Here is a 27,500-nt window from a genome sequence, read left to right on the forward strand (position 1 = left end):
CTCTACGTTCAAAATAGTTCGAAGATTATATAACAGTACCCTCGGGATTGACACAACCCCCTAGAGTCCGGGAGAAAGGGTTGTAAGTTATACCCCAGGGGCTTATAGGGCTTTAATAGAAAGAATGGTTGTTTAAACTTTGGATGAGGCTCATTTTATTGGAAATTGAAGGTTCTAGTTCCCTTTTATAGAGTTAAAAGTGATCAGAGAGCAACTGCCCTCCCGAACCCCTTTTTCCTTAAATGCATCCGATCGGAATTTTGAGATGGGCATTTTTTCAAAATAGTCCCAAGATCATATTTCAATGCCTCCAGGCTAGACACAGCCTCTGAGAGCCATGGAGCAAGAGTTTTAAGTTATGCAGTTATGTCCCGGGCGTAAAAAAGTTCTTGTGGAAGGAGTGGTCGCATAAACTTTAAAGGGGGCTCATTTGTTTGGAAATTGAAAGTTGTAGTTCCTTTTTAAGAGTTAAAAGTGATCAGATTGCAACTATCCACCCATACATTCTTTTTCATAATGCATTCGATCAAAACTTTGATATAGCCATTTTGTTTGAAATAGTCCAAACACCATGTGGTAATTTTAGCCGGGTTGACAGAGACCCCCAGAACCCAGAAGCAAGGGTTATAAGCTACGCCCGGGGAAAATACGGCTTTAATGGAAGTCATGGTCTTAGTTTAGAAGGGGCTCATTGCGTTGGAAACTAAATGGTACCACAGCCCCCGGGGCCATTATATTTAATTATCCAATTTTTACATTTTTAGCACGCACGATTTGTCGCTGGGGAGGTTAAATCATGGTAGCGTCCGAAAACCCTAAGGGTATTGGGGTGAAATTTCGTGAAATGCTGTGGTGTATTTTGAGCTAATGATAAAGATACTATCCGACTTTACGTTATCAAAAACGAATATCTGTAATATTTTAGCAATGGGTAAGGGCATTAACTTGAAACTTTCAGGGCCTCAACTACTTCTACTCCGGCTGCAAATGTGATTAGTTGTAACTGCAACAGTGACTACTTCCAACTGTGACGACTTGTGACTGTGACTGCTACTGCTTGCTACTTATACTAAACTTACTTGTAGCTACTTTCAGAGAGTATTAAGGGATGTTGAAGAAGACCAAAACATATCGTGGGCATGCCGATTGTCAAAGGGAGTATCAGCTACACCTAAGTAATGGCTGATGGCCTTAAGTTGAAACTTCTCGGTATGTTGAACAGTGCTTGCACCTTCAGGGGATACTTAAGGGGATTTTAAACTAAATAATAGACACCTTGTGTATCCATGGTATGAACAAAGTATGTCTGGAATATCATATCAATGGCTAAGGGTCAGGATATTTAATAAAAAGATACCATGTGCATCTTGGTTGTAAGAAGCATGTATCTGAAATATCCCTGGAACGCCTTATGACATTTAGTTGAAACTTTCTGGGAGTATACTTTTTCGGTTAGGCAAGGGAACAGCAGCCAAACTCTTGTTTGTAATAATTCTTGCTCGTTTAAAGCTTTATTTCCATATTCAAGTTAAATTTTATTTGTCTGAAGATTTATTCATTCATTTATATTAGTACATGTTGTATGTCTGTTTGCTACAATTTTATTAAATTATGTTTGGTTTCATTATGTTGGGTTTCATTTGTTCTTTAATAATGATTTCTCATCGTTTTGAGATTGGATTATTATAAAAATTTATTTGTGCCTATCCTAAGTTTAATATAAACTTTACTTTTCTCTGAAAAACTTCTTTTTCGGACATTTTTTATATTAATTATATTAAATGATTATTTCACCTCTTTATCTAAGAGCCCCCTTCAACAAAGCAAATAAACAAATATAAAATTAGACTTACAACAAAATGCCTGATAATTGAAACTAATACCAAAATTAAAACACAACTAATATCATTACTTGATGGAAATTAGACAGATGAAAACCAAAACAAAGCCCCCTCCTTTCAAGCTGGCTAAATGGCTTTATTAAAAAGATATTTGATGAGTACACAACAATGTAATATATATGGCAGATTGCTCTTGCAATAAGTTATTCCAACTTATATTCCATCTCGTTTTTTGGATATTTCATCTCTTTTATACTACCTCTCTTTTGGAGAATGCAAGTCAAATAAGATGAAAAACTTTTCCATTTATGCTACCGATTTATAATTTCTAAGGGCTTTTCCTGGGTTTTATTCATATCTGACGCTGTCAAAGGGAGTTTGTTTGTTTGCATTCTGGTTCTCTTTTCAGGATTAGCAACCTCCATTCAAGTTAACCAAGCACAAGTGTTTGATGCATTATTTGTCCCACTTTAGTAAAAGTTGTAAAAGTGTATGGTAAAAGTAGTAAAAGAGGTGTATTCTCGGTAAAAGTTAATTATCGTTTCTCTAGGCAATAGAGGTTGCTGGAGAGCTACAAAAACCGCTGGAAATCTCAGAAATTCTTCATTATGTGGATTCGTCTACCAAGGATAATCAAAATCAGAAGTTTCCAAGTACTACGGAAAGAAAACTGATTCCAGATGTAATACCTAGCAAAAGCGAGAAGAATAACCAGATGTACCAATCTAAAGAGGGTGACCTTCATATTCGTAAGTTGGCATATTTAGTACTGTTGTGGATGTTAGGGCAGCGTTATACCAGACCCATACTATAGTCTCTTCAGTCAATCAACAATGAAGATTTACAAACAGTGTGTTTTCCCTCGATTTTACCCTCTGGTATATAATGCAGGAGCATTTTTTTTAGGTAATGCTTACTAATAATATCTTTTTCTATATTTCACAAGATTCGTATTAGAGATAGAAAATTTGCTGTTCAAGGCTACATTTCTTGGATGTTTATCATTGTTCAACTCGATATATTACAATTAGCATAAATAATTGACGATGCACTTGGGCATGATTTTGATTTTACCCAACAGTTTGTCTGTAATGTGATCCGTGCATTGATCTTATAAAGCAATGCTCTACTTTGACTCAAAATTAATCTAATAAATCACGAAATATGACTTTGATTCTAAAAAAACATTTTTCTCACAAAAAGTAAGCAGTAGCACTAAAACGTAACTAGAACAGAAACTGTCAAAGATAGGAAAAACGGGTACCCCTAAGGAGTTTGATGCTGGTTAAATCCTCTATAACGCTTATAAGCAACTTGATTAAGACTACCAAATTCTTAGGCTAAATTTAAAAAGTTTACATAACATTTTAAATCATAAAAGGAAGAGCACGAAGTTTAAAGGGTGGTTGGTTCCATAAAATATAGGATGATTTATGGGTTTTGAATTCTCAGCGTCGTCACGCCTTAGTTTCAAAAAGGTTTTGTTTATATTTATTTCTATTTCCTCAGACTTAACATTATCAATATGATCCTAAATATTAGAGGAGGGGACGCTCAGCCTCCTGATCTTTAGCCCCAAATTTGATCTTTAGCCCCGACCTCTTTGACTCAATTTTCCTCTGTATGAGATTTTCCACTTAATTTTCTGCCGAAATCCTAAATTTGCTTTTCCATTTATTGATTGTTAATTTGTCAAGGGGATTCTTCGGACGACTTTTGCTTTGAGCGAGTGCCCCCTCTCTTACTCCTCTAAATTATTTCTATGAAGTTATGCTTTCTTTAAAGTTTCTAAATATGTAGAATTTTTAAATAGAACCATATTACCTGTTTAAGAACTGAATACCATTCGACATAAACATGGCTTCTCTAGACCTTGACGAAATCTTCGAGGCCATCCGAAACCTCAAAAGGCACAGGTCTTCTGGTGAGGACAAAATTTCACCCAAGATTTACAAAGCTTACCCCTACCACCATTCGATAGCATGCCAGCTGCTACCACTATTAATTGAAATATGGAAATCCAAGAGGTTTCCAAAAGATTGGAAGACTTCTGTCATTCTTCCCATTTACAAAAAAAGGCGATAAGGTAGAGTGTGCCAATTATAGAGGCATATATCTAATCGAAATTGTAGCCAAATTATTCCCCATCATTCTACTATGGAGATTCTAAACATTGAGAGATAAGCAAACTTAGGAGAGCCAGTCCAGGTTCCAGCCTGGCAGGAGATGCTCGAATCAGAGTTTTCCCCTTCGTTTGATCATGAAACCATGCAAAAGAAACAACCTTCCATTCAACAACATATTCATAGATTACGGTGCAGCCTTGGACTCTGTTGAACGGAAAACTTTATGGAAGATTCTTCTTGAATTGGCATGCCGCAGGAATTCGTCGACATGTTGGAAGCTTATTACCAAGGATGTGCATCCAAAGTCAGAGTCTAACAATGAATAATCTTTATTGTTTGATGTGAAATGGGATATAATACAAGGTTGTACACCTTTTTCAGTTCTTTTCAATTACTTTATTGGATGAATCCTTGAACATGCTCTCCGGAGATTTGAAGGAGTGCTAGAAGGTAGAAACGTCAGCTTGACAGACCTTGGTTACGCAGACGGTGTAAATCTTCCCGCCCCAAACCCAGAATCAGCCTGGTAAATGCTTAACGAAGTGGCATGTTTCTCAGCCTTCCTTGATCTTTGGATAAACTGAAAGAAAATAAAAGTTCCTGACTAGAACGTCATAAGGGATTATCAACTCACCCTTTATGGCTTCCCACTTGAAAAAGTTCACAGCTTCGTTTATCTAAGACGTAAGATGCATTTGAAAAGAGGATGCGATCAAAATGCCAACCGAAGAATATCTTTGGTGAGTCTTTTTCTGGACGCTGCAGGCGTCTTTGGACTCGTCGAGAGATTAGATGATAAACAAAGTTTTATAAATCAACAGTGAGAGCATTATTTCTCTATGGTGTTGAATCCTGGCCCATCAGAGCAGTTCAGGGGCACCCACTAAAAGTTTTTGATCACTGCTGCTTGCGTTCAATCCGGCGCATCTATTTTTCAGAACATATCTCTAATGACAAAGTCCGCCGATGTTGTTGCAACATCAACAGCGTCTCATTGAGATTATCAAGCTCTGCCATCTCCGCTGGCTTCGATTAGCAACACGTTGCCCTGACAACCGCCTCATTAAATAAATACAGCTTGCTAAACTCCTACCAACAGGACGTAGAAGACAAGGAGGACAGTTTAAAAATTGGTGGAATGCTAGTTAAACAGGGTCTGGAGCCTGCTAGAGGTTTTCGCAAATTTGGCCTCACATAGGACCAATTCTGGCTGAGGTTCGCCGAAAAACAGGCACAAGACCGCTTATCGTGGGAAACCATCAATCAGAAGCTCTGTTTAGATGTGTTAGTGAGGTGGAAGTACCTGGTCCAGCTGAAAGTGCAAGTAAGTAAGTCTCTCTTCTGGCTCAATTGTCATCCGTCTTCTCCATCTCACGCTTGCTGTCAATCTCTTTCCTTTGTCTCTCGTTGCCCCTCCTTTTCCTTTTCCTTCCGGCTCTTTCTTTATCCCTTTCTCTTTCTTTTTAGTTGTGTTCAAGACGAACGTTATTCGTAATGGATATTCGGAGCCAGGTGAATATTTCTGCCGATTTTACAAAGCAAATGTAACAGTTGTATGCAAATGGGAAGTAAAGCGATTGGCACCGATAAAAAGGTATAGCAGAGTAAAATTAGGAAGCAAGATACTTCAAGGGAATAGAAACTTTGGAGATCTGGGCATCATCAGTGACCATCTTCTTCCAGAAGTGCAAGGTATATTTTATTTCTTTGTTCAAATACGAAAAGAAAAAGATCTTATCAGCTTTATTTTAGCAAAGAATAGTTGTGTAGACACAACACTTCTGGGTCCCAAAACAAGCTTTGTTCGGAGCGGAAGGCTGTTCAAAGCCAGCTTTATAAACACAGGGGCGTTTCTGGTAAAGTTGAATGGGGTTGTTCTAGCTTAAAACATGACATTCCCTCATTTCCTACTGGTATCGGATTTTACTGGTGTCAAAATGCCTAAAATCCAGAATATTTCCCATTTATCAGCATTATAGAAGTAACGTTCAGTAAGTTTATGGGCTTACCATAACACGTATAATTTAACTGGAGTGATCCAAGATTCAACAAGTACTATCCTATAATAATTCATTGAACTTGAATTCACATCCTACTGTCTGCCTTAACTTTAACTTTCTTTAAGAAACTAAAATCTAACTACAATATAATCATATGGTTGGCGGAGACAGCATAAAGCAATATCTTCTTATGACCTACTATTGTTCAAGGTAATTCATTCCGATTAAAACACAAAGATGAACAAACAAAATAAAAAAGATTCGTGGTATTAGACTGTAAATAAGCAGCAACCGTAGCAGTGGTAACTGAAGTTCTAATGGTCAATTTGCTTTAATGTTCATAAATAAATATATACTAAAATTATGTCATTTTAATGATTAAGTAAAAAAATAAGTTTTTCAATTGAAAATTTACATTAAAACGTTAAAAAGTTAAACGAACGGAACCTATTCCGTAGGTGAAGGGGACTGTCCCTTCTTCAATCACTGCTTTTTACGCTAAGGTCTAAACAAACTTTGGCATAAGGAGGGAGAGTTGAGAAAAAGCCAGCTCCCCTCTATGCGCGATGATTGCCGTTTGTTGTAATTTTTAGTGTCGCTCTTGACTTTCTATGAAAAGACTTATTTTTATTATATTATAGACCGTTTTTCAAATAACACCAAAAAATTCCCTTCCATTCCCCTCCCCCCGTATAAATCTCTTTCCCCCCCAAAAAAAATATCCCTGGGAATTTCTCTCTCTACAGAAAACTCTCCCCGTGGAAAATCTCCCCTTCGCAGAAAATTCTCCTTCAAAATTTTTTATATATCACCCATGACAAATAATATGTGTTAGCAATGGGAAAATTACTTACATTCTTATACCCATTGGGGCTATGGGCGGTCAAATCATCTGCCATAGCCCCCATTTGGTCAAACCAAATGCATAGTTATTAGACCTTTTAACTATGATAGATCAAATGGCTATCGAAAATTCTTGATTGGATGTCCTCGTTAAAAATGTGGCATAGGAGGGGATTTAGATGCTCACCTAGATACTTAACTATGGCTAAGTATGGTTTTGAATTGTTGGCGCTCCGAAAGACGGAGCATGATTTGTTATTCATTGTCCACGGATTGCTTTTGATTCCCTCCTGACTGACTATATTTTAAACAGCAAACTTTATGAAAAATGTGGGTTTAATTCGCTTTCTAGGGCTATAGTGAGTGAAAGGTTGAGATAGCTAGGATAAGTTTTGCGGATGCTGTGATAGACTGTCACAGATTGTCTTTTTCGGCTAACAATCTTTGGCCAAACAAAAATCAGGTCGTCTCCAATAAGGTGAGAGGAGGTTGCAAGGAAAGACTTAAGATAATTGAACATCTATATGTGATTTTTTGATATTTCATATTACATGTTTCTGCAATTTAATGGAAGTTGTTACACAGGTTAAAAACGTCAAGCAGGCTTAAGATGGCAATGCTATCAGGCTCCCGTAAACCACCTAAAGACGCACACACCGAAGCAAGTGCAGAGGCAAAGGGAGTAAGTGGCATTTTATCCTTGTGGATGTTTCAGATCTGTTGACCAGATTAAAAACCAAACAGAAAGTTAAATACGGTAGCTCGTGAAAATGAACTTTCAGACGCACTTTGAAATCCTTCCGATTCCTAGGCCGTGTTATGCTGATGTGACTGTATCTTCTGATTCCAATGAAGCTCCTCTTGCTTTATATCCTGAACTCTTGTCTAAGAAATGGTAACTTCCCCCTGTTTTCATGACCAACGCCCACTCCTTGACTAACAAAATGGACGAACTAGAAGTCTTTTTACAAGAATCCAGTGTAGGCTACCAATAGCAATTGTAATTGAACGTTTTGATATCATGCGATACCAGGTATATCATAAGATACCCTTGAATATTAACACCCGCCGTGATAAATGCCTTAGTCGCAAAGACGGCGGGTTTGGTCTGTATTTTTGCAGCGACCTCCCACCCAAACTGCTAAATGCCTCCAGTGACTCTTGCCATGAAGTATTTTGGGCTGAATTTACAACTACCGAAAATATGCATTCTCAACTACCGAAAAAGTTTTTGTGCCTGATAGTGGCATCTGTCTATTATCCTGAAAGTGTCAAAAGCAGGAAGGAGCTTGTGATTTACTCGCAATACTGCCTTAATAAGTTTTGAAGTGCATATGCGACTCCTGCCTTTATTGTCGAAGGCAACTTTAGCAAGACAAATAAACAGTGACTATCCAATGTCCTTGATGTGATACAAGTAGTGGACATTCCTACCCATCGAAGTGGAAGAACCTTAGACCTGATATTAAATGTCAATGAGCTTTACCATTCTCTCCTATAAATGGGAACATTGAAAACCAGCGATTAATTGGTAATCCTGTTACAAGCGAAGGCCGACATGCCAAAACCGAAAAGAAGCAAAGTGACAGTTCGTCCATTGAACCAGGACTCTATATGTGCCTTTCGTCAGTAGATTGGTAATTACACATTCAAAAAAACTAAGCTCAATCACTGACTTGATCCTGAAGGTTAAAACACTCACATACATGCTGCTTTAAAAGCTCCATGAATTTTTCCTGACTAAACTAGTATTAGTTTTTGAATTGGACAAGCCGTGGATGATGAAAGACCTGAAGCGATTGACGAAACTTAGATGCTGACTACATATGTCAGGGTGTATTTCAGCTACGAAGAGGTTACGTAATCGCATTGTCAGTGTCAGTTGACATGCTAAAAATAAGTTTGTTATGGAGAAAATTCCCCACCTCCTTGATAGTGATTTCCGTATTTTGAATTCAGCAGTCAAAAATATGACCAGAAAATCTGTTAGTAGTCAGCTAAGGATGCTGAAACCAGATGGGACTCTCATATCAGCACAAGAAGTCAATTGTTTCTTTCCCGAAATCTGTACCTTGTATCCATTATTGAGTGAAGTTGAATTGAATATTTTTATAGAAGACTGCGAATGCAATGAAATTAAGCAAGTTTCTAAGTACGAACTTTACAGGAAGAGAGAAAAACTGCGAAATAAATGTACTTCCTACCCTGTTAATTTGCCAGTAAAACTTTTGCGTGACTACGCTATATTTCTAGTGAAATTTCTAATTACAGTCATTAATCACTGCTTCAAAGATAAGTCGTTCTCCCTGTCTTGCAAACAAGCCTATGTAAGTGTCTTTCCAAAGATGAAGCATCCCAAAAGCTGTGATTAGTTACCGTGAACTTATGTCGCAAGTCGCAGATTCACTTGACCCGTACCAATATAGTTGTTTAAAAGGGTGTACTACCACAGTGTACTTAGGTAGGCTTTAATACTTGATTTTACGATGGCTCGAATCTGGAAACACTTTTGCTAGTTTGCTACTCTTGATTACTGGAAAGTATTTGACTTTGTTAGTACCTCACGGCTGCCATGAATCTCAAGAGAATGGACGCACGTAGACATATCTTACTGCTTGTTATTGATTTTATACTCCTGGTACCAGCAAATCTACGCCCTCTTTCCCGGTGATCTTGACTGGGAAGCGACTACATATGGATCCCCTCAAGGCACCAAAGTGGCCGCTATACTTTTCCTTTTGGTAATTAATTGTATTATGGACAACATGGATGACCGATTCAAATACGTAGACAATCTATCTGCGCTTCACAGTAGATACAACCCAAGCTACGCCCCACTTCAGTCCTGATCTTTTAACATAATTCAAAGAAGAATGTAGCATAAATAGTTTGTAGATCAACGAAAGCAAAACCAAAATCGTAATACATCATACGTTAAAACCAGATCTTGCTTGCCCAAATTGACGGTTTCCACTTGCATTGTCATTGTCCTGGGAGATAATTTCAGCACCGATTACTCATTTACTGCTTATGTCCAAGGGTTAGTTCAGAAAAGCAAATTTTCACTACGTTCTTTGATTTCAATGCACCGCTTGGGTTCCGAGTAAACCAACTGAAAAAGACATATGTAGTATACATATGTCCTATATTAGAATATGCTTGTCCCGTTTGGTGGCCTCAGATTCATAATATTGAATATCTAAGTGATGATGTGGAAGGAGTCCGAAAAAGAGCAGTTAAAATCATCCCTGGAGAAAAATTTGTAGATTATAAGTCCTCTCTTGAGTCTTTCAAGATTGAAGCTCTGAGACGTCGCAGGTTTCAGTTGATAATGCGTTTTGGGCAATTTCTCCGTGGTAGTCCCAAGCATCGATATTTTCTAGCCCCTTCTGCCAACTCAGTGGTTAATATCAGAAAAATTAGTGCCAACGGTTAGCAGAACTAATTGATTAAGCAATTCATTCATGCCGGTTTTTTCTACCAGTGCTCATAACAAAATACCTTAAAACTATGAAAGCTGCCTTAGAACTATGAACTTCTACGACTATGAAAGGTGTCTTTAAATAAATGATCTCTAAATGATTTCTGATAATTCTCAGAGATAAGGGTAATTAGGAAGACATACATCGACCGTTCCTCATAATCTGAAACAATAGGAGAAAAGTCCTGCTTTTTTTGTCTGAAGCACCTCTCACTGACAGTGAAAAATGTTGGCATAAAAATAGATATTTTAAGACTTTAAGAGCCCCCCCCCTGATATTTCCAATCACCTTACTCTTAAATGACTGATACAATTAAATTATTTATACTCGAAATATTCGATCCCTCTAACCTCTTTTGATGCTTCTCTGGAAAAAGAAAAATTTTGTCTTTTAATAGATATTAACTTATGTCCCTGCAATTGTATTTTTTAATATACTAAATTTGATCGGGTGACTTTCATCAAGATCATATTCCTGATAGAGGAAAAGGGAGGTGGTTTCCTCATTTTCCTCTTTAATTATCCAAACGTTTTCAGGCCAATATCTATCCAGGGCAACTTAAACTAAATGAATTTTTCGAATTTATAATCACAATGAATAGCATATTCTTTTTTTATGTATATTGGTGACAAATCTCTTTTTTGAGGTTTGGTCACTTTTAAAGGGAATGGGTGTCAATATGTTTATTACTAATAATTGTTTGATACACTATATCGCATACAAGGAGAGACATTTTCATACATTAAAAATAAAGGGATGCAGCTTAAATACCAAACTAACATTTAAGGGTTCTATGTTTTGATGAAGAGGGTAATTAGTTTCCTATGGGTTTCGTTCCCAAACGTTGTTAAGGAATTTTTTCTTTTACATTACTGTGTATAATTTATTAAAATCCGCAATTAAAAGAAAAGTTACGGGAGGAAAAAAAAAAATAAGCTAAATACGACAATTTTCTGATGTAAGTTTAGGCACTCCAGGATAGGAAAAACTTATTATTAAAAAGTTTAGCAGTAAATGAAGACAAAAAAAGATAAAACACGAACAGACTATATGACAATATCTTAATTCTAGGAAAGTTTTGGATTTGCTAATTGAATTTCCTTGGAGAGGGTGAGAGGGATGAAACTATTCTAGATTGTTGAGAGCCTTGTAAGTTTTCTGCCCAGGACAATAGGAGGGGTATGGGTCTAAAGACCCCTAAATACAGTACAATCTGTTTACATTAAGGTGCTACGCTTAGTTTGGAAAATGCTTAGTTAATATTAACTAAGACAAAACTTAATATTACAAAGTTTAGTAGTAAATAAAGACAAAAAAAAAATATAATACACGAACAGACTATATGAAAATATCTTAATTCTAGGAAAGTTGTGTATTTGCTAATTGAATTCCCTTGGGGAGGGTGAGAGGGATGAAAAGACTCTAGATTGTTGATAGCCTTGTAAGTTTTCTGCCCAGGACTATAGGATGGGTCTGGGTCTTAAGACCCCTGAATACATTACAATCTGTTTACGTTAAGGTGCTACACTTAGTTTGGAAAATGCTTAGTTAATATAAACTGATAATTATAAATCTATTTGCCGATAAGCGGAGGAGATCCATAAATTTAATCGTTTCAGAATTTCGTGGTCTTATAGTCTTTATGATCCAAGACCAATATACCTCCATAATATCATAAACCCTATTCAAAAATCTGTTTGTTCAAGTTGAAAATATGTTTAAGTAGCATTAAGCCTTGCGAGCATGGTGGCTTTTCATGGAATTAAATAAAAAAAATCTAGTTTTTTTAACTGAAAATAAGGAGCGACATTAAAACTTAAAACGAACACAAATTACTCTGTATATGAAATGGGTTTTCCCCTCCGCAATCCCTCGCTCTTTACGCTAAAGTTTGACTCTTTGCCACAATTCAAATTTTTAAAACAATTAAAAACTTTAGCGTAAAGAGCGAGGGATTGCGGAGGGGAAAACCCATTTCATATACAGAGTAATTTCTGTTCGTTTTAAGTTTTAATGTCGCTCCTTACTTTCAGTTAAAAAAAACTAATTTTTTTTTATTTAATTTCTGAACGTTTTTGAATTAATGCATGTTTGATTTTGGCTCTCCGCACATTAATTATTAAAATGAAATTTGCATATTGTTTCTTTTTTTGGCTAAATGGCTTTCTCTTAGTTTTGATTTTAGTTTTCTCTTAGACAATTTTGAGAAATAAGGGGTGGGGAAAGAGCCCTGTTGCCCTCCTATTTTTCGGTTACTTAAAAAGGCAACTAGAACTTTTAATTTTTAACGAACGTTTTTATTAGTAAAAAATGTACGTAACTTAAGAATTAACTTACGTAACAAACTTTTATATTCTTACTTTATTATGTATATGAGGGGGTTCATCCCCTCGTTAATACCTCGCTCTTTACACTAAATCTTAAATTTTGTCCCAATTCTTTAAGAATAACCCCTGAATCAGAAAGGCCGTAAAATTAATAGTTTAAATTACTAAAAATACTTTAGCATAAAGAGCGAGGTATTTATCTTTTCTTAAATACCTCGCTCTTTATGCTAAAGTATTTTTAGAACTCCTCATATGCGTAATATTTTCTGTTCGTTTTAAGTTTTAATGCTACTCCTTACTTTCAATTGAAATACTCTTTCATGTTTATTTTTTCATTGTTTTTTTTTTATAGTAATGCTAGAAAATCCCGCGCCCTTTTCGTTGAATTTCTCTTCCCCCATGACATATTCCTCCAAGGAAAGATCCTCCCACATAGCCCCCTCCCCTCAACCCCACCCCAAACCAAAAAATCCCACTGAAAACGTCTGTACGGTTCCCAATAACCATTACTGTATGTAAACACTGGTCAAAGTTTGTAACTTGCAGCCCCTCCCCCAGGGACTGTGGGGGAGTAAGTCATCCCCAAAGATATAGTTATTATGGTTTTCGACTATGCAGAACAAAATGGCTATCTCAAAATTTTGATCCGTTGACTTTGGGAAAAAATGAGCGTGGGAGGGGGCCTATGTGCCCTCCAATTTTTTTGGTCACTTAAAAGGGGCACTAGAACTTTTCATTTCCGTTAGAATGAGCCCTCTTACGACATTCTAGGACCACTTGGTCGAAACGATGACCCCTGGGAAAAACAAAAAAACAAAAACAAAAAAAAACAAAAAATACTAAATTCCACATTTTTGTAGATAGGAGCTTGAAATTTTCCCTTAAGGGTTCTCTCATACGCTGAATGCGATGGTGTGATTTTTGTTAAGATTCTATGACTTCTAGGGGGTGTTTCGCCCTATTTTCCAAAATGAGGCAAATTTTCTCAGGCTCGTAGCTTTTGATGACAAAGACTAAATTTGATGAAACTTATCTATTTAAAATCAGCATGAAAATCCGATTCTTTTGATGTATCTTTTAGCATCAAAATTCGAGCCGGGACGCTCCTTACTACAGTTCGTTACCACGAACTGTTTGATCCAGTCAGGAGAACTTAACATGCAATTTATATTCACTGAAAACATGCAATATCAAGAACATATTTACAATACTTTATGAATATGCCATTGCATTCCATTGCACATCTTCTTACATTGCACATCTTCACTTTTTTACTTAGTGCAAAGCTTCACAGTTTTGTTCGTAAATTATTATATTTTTTGGTTTAGACCTTTGTTTCACAGAGCAAAAGCACATCTAAAGGGCTCACATTTTGAAAAATGTGAAAGGGGTTGAAAAAACAAAATACAGCAAAATCACGTCGATTATATGAAGACTAATTGAAATGATTCGGAAAACTGTATTAACCTTCAATTTCAAGAGAGGGGAATAGATAAAAGTCTTTGTTCATAGTTGATTAGAAATTTTAGAATTTTTCTCGGGGTTGTATGGAGGGGGGAAACACTTTGATTAGAAAAATATAGCCAAATTAGATAGAGATTAGAGCATATAACTGTAAAAGTGCAGAAATCGTTTGCTTTAGGTTAAGAAAGAGGCATGAATCCAAGTTCTTTGAAGTTATACGTATTCTAGATGAATTATAAAAACACTGTTAATTCAGACAAAGAAAATATAAATAGTTATTAGATTAAAAAAACAATTCAAATACATATTCGTAAGTAGCACATTTGTTACTTTTTAATCTTTCTATTGCCAAAAGTAAGAATAAACAATGCATATTTACATATGAATATTTTTCGCTTAAAGGTACTGCAGAAAGTAAGAATCCAGTAACATTTGACAGTGCCATTCCGTCAGAGGAACCCATTTTTATTTGGGTTTCAGGAGAAAACCCTTCAGAAGTGGGGTCAGAAATCTTAAATACCATAAAAAGAATGAAGGAAGAGGCGCAACTTTTGTCACAATACGCATCCACTCAGATAGACAAAGAAAAAAAACCCATGATGGAAGAGCCTCAAAGCATAGCAGAAGAAGTGAAGAAAAAACAAGAAAGTGAAATGGCACCTTTTGGGTTTCAAGAAGCGAGTAAAGCTCCAATTTTAATTGATGACGAATTAAATACCTTCGAAAGTAAGTTCTAAAGCTATTTTGAAAGTAGTTTAAAACTAAGAATCAAAAATGGGAAAATAAGATGATTATGGGTAAATAGATTATGCTGTGTCATCAAATTTTAAAAATCAGAAACTCGTTTTCTTATATGACAAATAATGGGTTTTTAGAAAAGCGAAGAGCTTTATTGTGATCAATTCATATCAATAAATTAAATATAAGAAACTAGTACCAATGAATAATACCCTTGTGGCTTTTAAAGGGCAGCATGTCAATCGCGCTTTACGGGAAACAAACTTGTTTTGAGCAGTATGATTTTATATACAATAGGTTTAACGACATTACAAACAAATTGGTTTCTCAATACTAAGGAAACTTTGCAAATAAAACTGGTGCTATCTGTTCCCTCCCTTTCCTCTAAAAATTTTTAACCAGCAAAAAATGTCGTTTGTATTTCATTTAAAGCGTTTTGTGTTTTGAACAGCGTGGCTTTATTCGCCAAAAATATCAACAGGGAGAAAAGAAAGATAATTATAATGACCATTTTAACAGAAATTACTAAAAAAATTAACAAGAATAGAATGATTAAGTAGACAGATTTCTTGAAGTGTTGGTAATTTTAGATTTATAAATCTTATCAAAGAGAAAATGTTTAAGATATACTTTGATTGTATTGAAGCACAAATGACAATCTGGCCTTAGAAAACTCAGTCCTACTGCCCCTGGTCTTATTTGTGGTGATTTAGAAATTCTTATTGAGCAATTATATTGAACAATAAGTTCAAAAACATTTATTGAAATAACAAATTCCTCCTATTTTAATAATAGCAATCTTAGCCGGTTTCAAATTTGTATTTTAATTTATTTCTGCTCCTCTTTTGTTTAATATATTGCTATTTGCTTTATTTGAAAAACGTCTTTTCGAAAAGCAATCTTTTTGATTACTTTCTTTTTGTTTCCAATTCACATGACTTTCTTATTGGTTAATTCAAAAGTTTTTGTAACGCTTTATTTTTTCTACATAAGAATTAAGATTCTGGCTGGATATTTAGAATTTTTGAAAAAAAGTCTTTTTGATTAATTTCTTTTTGTTTCCAATAGACATTACTTTCTTACTAAAATATTTCTTACTAAAAAGTTACTAAAAATATTTGTAAGGTTTTAGTTTTTCTACATAAGAATTAAGATTCTGGCTGGGTATTTAAAATTCCAAAAAAAAAGAAATTCTAAGAAAAATATAAAATATATTTTGGAAAGGGATTCCAACAATTCCAAAACTTTAAAAAGGAAACCAAAATTTTGAATCTTAGCAGAAATCATTCTTAGTAATCGAACTTGCTGTAATAATTAATTATCTTTGAATAGATTCAGTATGGAAAGACATGAAATTGCGTAAATAGCAAATGATAGGTAATTGCAAAAATATTTGCATACATTTTAACAGGGGAGTAAAAAAATCCAAAAACCTTAAAAAAGAAAACCAAAATTTTGACGATTAGTAGAACTCGTTGTTAGAAAAATATCGCTACCGAATTTCATTTCTTAAAAGCATTCAAGAATAACAGTTGAAGCAAGTATAGCATTTGCTTTAAATACTTTTCAGGCTACATCTTTGCTACAAAATTTAACGGTGATCGTAGCAACTCCAATTAAACTTTCTTTAATCTGTACGGTCTGATTTTTATGGCGAAGATCAAATCAGATTATTCCATCCATATTAATTTGAATTTGAATTTAATTAATTTAATTTTATTAAATCAGAAGACAAGAGTTAAGTCACAGACGTTTTGCTATTTATAATGCGTGACACTTTCGTATCTTGTGACTTCACCAGGTAACTGCTTGATTCCATGAAATACAAGACTATCAAGCAAGGACTCTTGATCATAATCATCGATCTCTTTATCAATTCAACCGAATCTCTCGTCCAGGTCTTCAATTTGAGTTCTCAGGTTTCTTTGAGTCTGGCTAATTTCGCAAGCTTTGAATTAAACTCGAGCGTGACCGAATCATAAACCTGGCTGGACTATAAGTTCAGTAGCTTCTTTCAACAACCTTGCATAATTCAACTTTTCAGTCATTTTCTATGTTATATTTTCCAGAACATATATTTTTTTTTCAGCTGGGCTTTAATTGCAACTAATTATTGATAAACTGGGGTGATACTAGAAGAAACTGAATTAGGCCCTAATTTATCATTAGCTTTCAGGGCTACTAAAAAAGTCTAGCCAAGTTCGGAAAATGCTTATTTAACATAATGTGAGGATGAATCTATTGTTTTGGGGTTTTACTCTTAGAAATTCACATCTACGAGCCTAAATTTATCGTGGCTACCATAACAAAAAAACTCGTTAAGTCGCCTTTCCGCGCGACCAACTTTCATTGGCCATAGGTTGTAATTCTTGTCTTTAGCCAGTGCAACATTAGATGATTGAAACGTTGCATGATCAAAAGTAGCTTGTTACTAGGAGTTGATAAACAGAAGAAAAGGACTTATCTATGAGTGAGGGCCGAGCCTCGCTAATGCATCTAAGTGGATTCAATTCAACCTGTGTGAATTCGGCCTCAAGACTCTTCTGTGCAGCACTGAACAGTGCTCTTTAACACAAAGGGCCTAAAAATGTCCAATTTCACAATAAATAATCCTTCAAATATCAAAACCTTTTCTTAATTTTTATAACCTATCTCTGTAATTAGAAGTTCATTTGCAACAACAATATTAATTCAAACTAGTAACTAGCTCAGATCATGAACAATTTGAAAAGAAAATCCAATTATTTTATATATTGTCACCCTGAAAACTAGTTTACAATTCAGTATACGAGCTTTTAATTCATATTCAGTAGATAGTTTTACCCAATTTGAAGAATTCTATTTAACTTATCTAAGCTAAATATATAATTTGAGAATAAAGTCAGCAAAATTGTGGTAGTTCGCACCACACTTTAATGAACTCAATGTTGTTTTATTTTTCAACCGATTCCATCATGTTGGGAGGGGGATTTATCGTCCCTTACCACTCTTGAATATATGCTACACTTCTAGGAATGCAGGGAATTGGTTTAAAAGAGGGATAAACTCCTTTTTTAGAACAAATGTTTTTGATTTGCTGCTAAGAAAGAAGATAAGATTCCTGTCTTGCTAAATATTTTCCTCATGGGTACGGACAAATAAAAAAAAGTCCTCGTACGGACAAATACAAAAGGAAAAAATAGGGTTAAGAAATTCATAATGAACCTAATGAGAACATCGTGCATTTTTACCTGCACGTCCACAAACAAATGTGTACAGTTTATATTGTTTCTTAGCAAATAATCGCTCATGCACAGGTAAATGCACTTCATGCTTTCAAAAAAAGAGTGTTGTTCAAGAATCCCCCCACCTTATCTAGAAAATTACACACGACTTTGCAAGTAGTTGAATCGTTTGTAAGTCGTGTTAGTATTCTTTATTAGGTTTTCCGAAAATATGTAAAAACTAGCATATGTAAAAACTATATAGAAGCACGGCACGCGGCAGGCCGCTGTATATGGATTCTCATTGTCCCTTGTGTTCTATTGCAGTTTTTTCAAAGATATTTTATTATTAAAGCAAGCCCGTTTTCTAACAATGATATCTACAAAGCTTCAAAGTTTTGGTTTTCCTTTTTAAGGTTTTTGAATTCCTGTAATCCCTTGTTTTTTAATTTTAGTTTTTCTCTTTTTTAGTTTTTTTCTTAATTTTCTTTTTAGTTTTTTTAGTTGTTTACCTTTTTTGTTTTTTATTATTATTTTTTACTTTTTTTATTTGATTTTTCTTCTTTATTTCTTAGTTTTTTTTTCTGAAACGCGCCCCAGCAACACGTGTGCAAGGTGCTAATTTTTAACAGCGTAAATACAACTGGTAATTCCTCTGATATACTCTGGTAATTCCTTGACACGTATTCTTTTTTTTAGCTTTCTCTTTCAGCAACAAGCCAGGTTTCGCGTTTGTCTTGTAATATATCGACACACTTTCTTTTGGTAATTTCTCTCTGAGCCGCAAGCCTAACCCCCCCCCCTAAATCAACACGTATGCAAGGTGCTAATTTTCGACTGCATAAAACTTGTGGATATACAGCATTCTTCGCTGTCCCATTGTCTGTGCATATAAATAGATTTTCCGGTTTACCGACTATACAACATGCAACATATAATTGTCCATGGGAAAAACAATCCGCATTAAGATCTATACTGCTTTTTTCTAATGATTGCCCTTGAGCTTTGTTGATGGTGATTGCAAATGCTAATCGAATTGGGAATTGCAATCTTTTAAATTGAAAAGGTAGATCCGTTGGAATCATGGGAAAGCGAGGAATAAGACCAGCCTCACCCTCGAAAGGCCCTGTCAAGACTGCTGCCTCTATTACGTTTTCCGTTGTTTTTTTTTACGGCAAGACGTGTACCATTGCAATGCTTTGGTGGGTTAATATTTCGCAACAGTATTATTGGTACGCCTATTTTTAGCTGTAGCACGTATGGTGGAAACCATAGAAGATCCAGGGAATTTAAAAACTCTGATGGATAGTTAACCGCTTCATTTGATTCCAGAACTCTGTCAACTGACTTGTAAATGACTGCCTGGTCTCGAATCTCGGTCAGAATAATAATTTTGATTTCGTGGACGTCTTTGTTCTTGGCTGCCACAATCGCTTGTTCACTTAGCCATTTATGATTGCGCGTCTTCAGCATACTCATGCATATGACGCGGACTGCCAGTATATGATAAAGGTAAAATCGTTACTCTTCCAATGTTAGTAGTATTACTGTCATTTAAAACTGCATCTCACAAATGAGTTCAGAGTGGAGCTTGGTCTGATTCAGACGGATGTATAGCAAACTTTCTGATTCAATCTTTGCATACATATCGACGATGTATTGCTGAAACAATTGATGACATTTTAAAATATAATTCTCTTCATCCTGACGAATCATTATTCTGTAGCCATTATAGCTCATTGTGCTGTATTTCTTATCCATTTCTTTGTTAGTGGCTGGATTTATCAATTTAATGTTAAAGTGATAGCTATCGGCTCCATTCCAAAAGATTATAGCATATTGTAGGGCATCGTAGCATCGATGAGTTTCAGCAATTCTTGTAAACTGATTATTTTGCCTATAAAGAATAACATCTCGAGGTAAGAACTGATCACTGACCATAATGATTGCCACTTCGTTGATAGTTGTAGCATCGTATCTACTCACATGTTCAGCAGTACGCGTTTTGTCAGTAGAAATAACAACTTTATGCGTATCAGTGGGCATCAAGTCGATTGCTGTTTTGAACAGACGCACTAAATTATTATTATTGTGGAAAAGATGTTGCAACTGGAAAACGATAGTCCTTTCAACACCGGAAGTAATTCTGCAACGTGTATTCAATTCAGCATTGCTATCATTGATGAAGTACAGCTGCAAAAATTTGTGATGCTCACCTGAGAATGGCAGAAGAGAGCCTCCTCTATGATAAATTTGCCCTTTTACTTTGAAAGTAGGCATAAAATGACCTTGATGTTCAACTTGGGCACCAAACGAAGTCATTTGGAAACATGATTTATGTCCTCTGATGATTGATAAAGACGATTCGATTCGGACGTATTTCCAGTAAGAAAACTATTCAATGGCTCTGATGGTGCACCCAATTGATGAAGCTTAACTTTTCCTGAAGCGCAACACATTCTCATTGTTTAGCCATTAAATTTCAATGCTTTGTAATAGAAACAAATTTCAGACATAGTCCCGATTTGAACATCTCGACTCAAGCTATAGTCATCGGAAGGGCAGTGCTTGAATGCCAGGCCACATGTTGCTTTTGTAATACATCGACACGCCTTCTTTGTTTGCTAACTTTGTCAGCCGCAAACCTGGTTTCGCGTTGCTCTGGTGGTTCCTCGACACGCCTTCTTTTTTAACTATCTCTGTCAACTGTTTACAGTTCTCGAATACTCAAAGGACGTTTGAGCGGATACATTCACCAAGAGCAGGCGAAGAAAGAAGCATTAATGTTGATTGGGGTGAATAGTGTACAGTCTTCCTATCGTGGTATCTTTGAAGATGGTAGGTTGACCGTCGACTGACTTAACCTGTTTTCGACGTTCAAATGGTTTCTTTTTAGCATTCCACGTGTAATACGAAGGTAATTCAGTATACAGCAGTTTTTTTTCGGAAAAGAATCATTTTGACATAACGAAAAGAAAGCAGTCAACGTTGTAACTGGTGGATTCAGGGCCCTTTGTTGCACTTTTCTCCGCCTACTTTTGGTGAATGTATCTGGTCTGACGTCCTTTGGGTATTTGAGAACTGTAAACGGTACTATACATGGCACTTACCGTAGTGCATGCCAAGCTTTGAATTTATTGGAGAATGACCAACACTGGGATAATTGCATTAATGACACGTGCGAAACGTCAACTCCAAGTCAAATTCGTGCATTGTTTGGAATCATACTAACAGGTTGCTCCCCTTCAGTTCCTACAGAGTTATGGGAGAAATATAAATTGAAAATGGCCGAGGATATACTCCATCCAAAGCGGTTAGAGACGTCAGATATGACCTTTAATTTTATATAAGAAATTTATAGCTACACTTTAATTATTACTGAAGATTTGTGCGTATGTATGGCAAACAAACCTCTTCAGGATTTGGGAATGTCTTCACCTAATCGTAACGCTGCTGTTTCGACATGTGTAGAATTGGATCGTGAAAAATTTACAACACGGGTGATCTATTGTCGTATGTACAAAATAGGGTTCCTAAGTTAACGTCTGAGCAAAAAGACATTTATGGTAATATAATGCATTGTGTAGATAACAAAGTTGGAGAAATCTTCTTTTTGGATGCGCCAGGAGTTACTGGTAAAACGTTTGTGATAAAATTGATTCTGGCATCAATTCGATCAAAAATTTGTTGGCGATCGCGTCGTCTGGAATAGCCACAACGTTGCTGCCTGGTGGAAGATCTTGTCATCCGCTTTAAAATTGCCTCTGAATTTGCAACCTACAGGAACTCCCACGTGCAATATTTCCAAATTATCTGGGATGGGTAAAGCAATGCAGCAATGCAAACTTATTATTTGGGACGAGTGAACAATGGCACACAAAAAATCACTCGAGGCTCTGGAGCAATCATTGCGACATTTGCGAGGAAATTCGAAACCCTTTGGCAGCACATTAATATTGCATGCGGGAGATTTCAGGCAAACATTACCTATGATGTCTAGATCAACCTCTGCGGACAAAATGAATGCTTGACTGAAAACTTCTAATTTATGGGCACACGTAAAGACATTAAAATTAACTATAAATATGCGTGTCCGGTAACAAAACGATGACACTGGTGAAATAATTTAAGATCAAATGCTGGCAATTGGAAACGGAAAGCTCCCATTAGATTCAATTTCAGGATTTATAAAACTGCCTGCTGAATTCTGTAATTAAATGACGTCCGAAAATGAATTGGTTGAAAAGGTATATCAGAATATTCTAACCAATTATAAAAATCAAAAATGGCTCAGTGAACGAGTGATTTTGGCAGTCAAGAATAAAGACGTCCACGAAATCAACAATCTTATTTTGACCAAGATTAGAGACGAGGAAGTAATTTACAAGTCAGTCGATACAGTTCTGGAACCAAATGAAGCGGTTAATTATCCATCTGAATTTTAAATTCCCTGGATCTCCCAGGGTTTCTACCACACGTGCTACAGCTAAAAATAGGCGTACCAATAATACTGCAACGAAATAATAACCCACCAAAGCTTTGCAATGGCACGCGACTTGCCGTAAAAAAAAACAATGGAAAACGTAATAGAGGCAACAATCTTGACAGGGCCTTTTGAGGGCGAGGCTGTTCTTATTCCTCGCATTCCCATAGTTCCAACGGATCTGCCTTTTCAATTTAAAAGATAGCAGTTTCCAATTCGATTAGCATTTGCAATCACCATCAACAAAGCTCAAGGGCAATCACTAGAAAAAATGCGGTATAGATCTTAAAACAGATTGTTCTCCCATGGACAATTGTATGTTGCATGTTCGAGGGTCGGTAAATCTGACAATCTTTTTATATGCACAGACAATGGGACACCAAAGAATGTTGTATATTCGCAAGTTTTACGTAGTTAATTTATAGTGTATATGTATATCTATCTATCTATCTATCTATATAAAAATAAGTCGTATGTATGCATGTTTGTATGTTTGTAAAAGGAGGGTTGGCACATAACGCCAATATAAGTAAACAAGGCTTAGTATATGCACAGACAATGGAACAGTGAAGAATGTTGTATATTCGTAAGTTTTACGTAGTTAAAAACATATATATAAGGAAAAGAAAAGTCACCACTGCAACAGCACAAACACATTGAAAAAAAAATTAGTATATTATATATACATATATAGCCCTAGTCATGGCGCTGGTCATGAAGATCATTTCTTAGATTTAAATATTAATATTTGTGATAATAATAAATTAAGTTTTAAAATGTATAATAAAACGGATGATTTTGATTTTGAAGTGATTAGTTTCCCATTCCCTGAAAATAATATACACTCAAATATCACATATTCAGCATTTTTCTCACAGTTACATCGTTATGCAAGGATTTGTAGTAATTATATTGATTTTAAAAATAGATGTAAAATCTTAAGCCAAAAATTGATATCTAGAGGTTTTTCTGCAAATAAATTAACTTGGCAATTTAAAAAATTGAGTTTTCATTATAACGAACTTTTAAATAAATATCAAAAGAATTATCTAGAAATACTTAAAAAAATTTTCAACTAATTTTGGAGGTTCGAGAAATGTTGTCGCAGCGCCATTTATTTTGAATTGTGTTTCTAATTGAGCGGATTTTTTTAAAAAATCAGCCACTTGGTAAAGATGAATTCTACAATTGTTTAGTTCATTCAGGTTTTTTGCAATGTGTTAATATTTATGATTTGGTAAAATTTATTATATTTAGTTTACCTATTGTTGCTAAAAAGAGGGATATATTAACAGGATAAGCTTGTTTTGGTGTTACTTGGTTGTTTTACATTTGCTGTTTTTTTTCTCTTTCATAGGCATGTATTTTGGGGGTGATACCTGACACGGGGATACCATGGATATTCTCTGGTACCCACAACACTTGGCTGGGGTAGAGAATTCAAAGTGGCGAAACCCTATATAGGCCAGTGTATTCTCCTGATGAGCCCTTGTGTTGGGTTGTTGCCTCTGAATTATTTGTCTTTATTATTCTTTTCTATTGTTTGGTAAATGACGACTTATACTTATTGACGACATGACTGCCTGTCCATGGATTATTCTTTATGGTTGATTGTGTATGGCTATGCTGTTTGACCTATGTGATTGTATGGATGAGTAGGGTTAAGGCCTCATTCAAGTGCTGGTCTATATTAATCACTAATTTAGGAAAACAGTCTTCCTTTTCTCCTTTTGTCTCTCTTTTTTTTCTTTTTTTGTGTTTGTGCTGTTGCATTGGTGATTTCTCTTTTCATGATACATACATACACACATATACACATATATATATACACCCTTACAATATATATACATACACACACATACATACATATATATATATATATATATATATATATATATATATATATATATATATATATATATATATATATATATATATATATATGTATATATATATATATATATATATATATATATATATATATATATATATATATATATATATATATATATATATATATATATATATATTCATAGGTGGGACACAGGGATACAACTACAATGGCGCGTAACGACTTAAGCGCGCGGGGGGGCTCGGGGGGGGGGGCACAAAGCGCCCCCACCAACAAGGTGTTGGCGCCCCCACCAACCTACAGCTAGTTTATATATATATATATATATATATATATATATATATATATATATATATATATATATATATATATATATATATATATATATATATATTACACCAAAAACGAATTCTGGCAACGCTTTGGCAACCGAAAATGCATAAAATCAAATAATTTATCAAATTTTTTACATAAGCAATATTAAATAACGGCTTAAAAAAGACATAACTACTGAAATATTTAACATGCCTCTATATCGATTATATTCAATTGAGTGAAGTGGTTCAGAATAACTCTAACAAACGTCCTTTTCTTCGTAACCACCATGGGTTCCATATTCATCATCATGGGCTATTGTTCTCTAATAAATATCTTGTGGTGCAGACAGAATCGGAGTGACCACTGCTTGGTAATGTAGGAGCGATCTCAGCCACAGAAACCTGTGGAGGGCCTGGTATTGGATTCATGTGGTAACATTTTGCGAAAGCGTCTCAAAAACATATCAAACAAGAAGAAGAAGGGAGAAAAAGGTTTCGACATAATTAATTCATTCAAGCAAACTCACCCCGTTACTATTTGTTCTTCCTTTAAACAAAGCGTTACTCTATTTTTTCTTTGTGGCAAGGATTTTGGTCTTACTGATAGTGGTGACAAAACAACCTGGTAGGAATACAAAGTAAGGTACCTTCCGTAGAATAGAGGCTTCTTTCTCTTTTGAAATATTGGAAATTCAATCGTGGTAGGAAATTTTTTTAAATTTAATTTCAAAAAACAAAAATCTATTGACAATTCAAATCTACAAGGAACATTCCGGAGGGCAAGATGGGTGTGAGTCTGCTCCCTTTCTCCTTAGTAAAATTATATCCATCCTCCTTTATCGCATTACCTACAAACTAAAATGTGTACACCCAGACATGCATAATTTAGGAGTTTTTTTCAGAGTGAATGGGTAGAATTTTCAACAGGGCAGAAAATCATAATGAAAATGGGAGCGGGTCAGTTGTTTTATTTATGGAAAATTGAGATGTTAGTGTATCAGAGTTTAAAAAAGAATTTGTTTTAAGAGATGGAAGAAATGATATGAAAAAAACATATTGCAGATTTGACGGGGTGTAAATGTGTGCAACATTTTAATTTCGACACGCACTTGGAGTGCTTCAAATATTCATTCCTGTAGCAGGACATAAACCATTGTAAAGCGATGCCACTAAGACGCATTAGGATGATTTGGCTCTTAATGGTGATGGGATGCGGACGACGTTTCTTAAAGTAAATTTTAATTGTTTAAAGGGTAATATCATGTAACGCTTAAGGGGATAGACATTTTTGAGAGGTAAAATGAATATTTTAAGATCGGGGTTTCAGTGTTACAGCACGATATAGAGTATGAAGAGGTAAACTTAAACACAAAAAGAGGGGTAATATATTCAATGAAGGCTCCGCCAGTCCAAAACTTTACCATGAAGGACAAAATCCCACACACAACTATCCAAATTAAAGGTGGGGGAAAATAAACTAATAGGGCTCACCTCTGCACTATAATCATCTTCACGTTCACTTTCTCATGGTTGTGTACGTACACTGCCACGGAGTTGGAGTGGCTGTAACAGGATAGCCATCTCAATGTAGGCCCCTTGTTATGTAGGTATGTGAACCTATAAAATAATAAGAACTTATTAGATAATTGAAACACTCCTCATTTCACCCAGTGAATCAATTCACATTAGAGTTAAGAGCCACCCTCCTGATGCATTTAGACTATACTACCACCTAAAGGTGAAATGTCCATGCATGGGCTTCCACAGGAACCATTTGGATGTGTAGAGATCACACTACCGTTTAAGAATTTATTAAAGAGAATTTATTCCATACATGGACCGTTTGGGTCCTTAGCCCCCTCACTACAAGTTATAAATTTTAATGACTAGAATTTACCAGATAAGTTGTCCCTTTTTACGTTTCAGGTATTATAGTGTTCTAAAGAGTCATAAAAACTTACTGAGGGTGTGCTGGTGTCCATTGCTGTTGGTCCAAAGAAATCCATCGGCAGATCGTCAATCCATGCTGGGACATCATTTTTAGGAGCCCGTGGCAGAGCTTTGCTTGCTCACACGCCATGAAAATCAGCCAATTGATTCTTAATCAATAGATTGAAATCATTGTTCACGGGGGCCTGGAAAAATATAAAAATTCCCTTTATGCATTTATGACTTTCACCTGTGAAAAAGAACATTAATCAAAGGCTCCTTAAAGCCTTAAGAATTAACGGGCCAGGACCTGTTATTATACTGAAAAAGGAATATTAATCGAAGGAACCACAAATATCCCCTTCAAAAAATTTCAAAATTAGAATGTATTATTTTTGAACCATGGAGATCTTACTTATTAGCATGAAGGGAATGTCCTATATTAGTTATTTCCCCGGGGATCTCCCTTTGAAATTATAGTGAGGGCCCCTAGTATTTTCCGTCGTTGTTAAGTTGAAAAAAAGAAAACCATTGAGCAATGGCACTCAAATCTCCTTCTTAGGGACAACAGTAGAAGGTATTATTTTTAGAAGCATGAAGATCGTAGTTATTTCCTCTTTTTTTAACCTGAAAGGAATGTTTTATTAATCTGAGGAGCAGTGGCAACTCAAACTATTAAGAACTAATGAACCATGGGGCCCCTCGTTACTAACCCATGAGAAATGCATTTCTTTTCAAAGATGGAGGGGAGTAGCATCAATATTCTTAATAGTTCTAGAAAAATTTACTTATTAGCGAAAAGCCCTTCAAAGCTTGAAATGAATTATTTTCAAGAGCGGTAAGATCCTCGTTATTTCCCTTTATTAAGGCAAAATGAATGTGCTACTTTAGTAGC

General features: G+C 35.4%; 1 protein-coding gene and 1 long non-coding RNA gene across 3 annotated transcripts in view; one reads left to right on the forward strand and one right to left on the reverse strand.

Annotated features, from left to right (window-relative positions):
• LOC136033212 (uncharacterized) overlaps positions 1 to 27,500 on the forward strand; it is a 47,183-nt gene that overhangs the window by 5,558 nt on the left and 14,125 nt on the right. The window contains exons 2-4 of one of the 2 annotated variants that reach the window (XM_065713925.1): positions 2,392 to 2,590; positions 5,435 to 5,659; positions 14,486 to 14,809. In XM_065713925.1, the coding sequence (XP_065569997.1) occupies positions 2,392 to 2,590; positions 5,435 to 5,659; positions 14,486 to 14,809 (748 nt within the window). The remainder of the gene's footprint in view (positions 1 to 2,391; positions 2,591 to 5,434; positions 5,660 to 14,485; positions 14,810 to 27,500) is intronic. The other variant, XM_065713933.1, reaches the window with a different exon arrangement.
• LOC136041090 (uncharacterized) overlaps positions 26,150 to 27,500 on the reverse strand; it is a 2,704-nt gene continuing 1,353 nt past the window's right edge. The window contains exons 2-3 of the long non-coding RNA XR_010620959.1: positions 26,638 to 26,811; positions 26,150 to 26,293 (exon numbers count right to left, since the gene is read on the reverse strand). This is a non-coding gene — a long non-coding RNA (uncharacterized LOC136041090). The remainder of the gene's footprint in view (positions 26,294 to 26,637; positions 26,812 to 27,500) is intronic.

This window comes from Artemia franciscana, chromosome 1 (assembly GCF_032884065.1).
Source record: "Artemia franciscana chromosome 1, ASM3288406v1, whole genome shotgun sequence".
NCBI lineage: Eukaryota > Metazoa > Arthropoda > Branchiopoda > Anostraca > Artemiidae > Artemia > Artemia franciscana.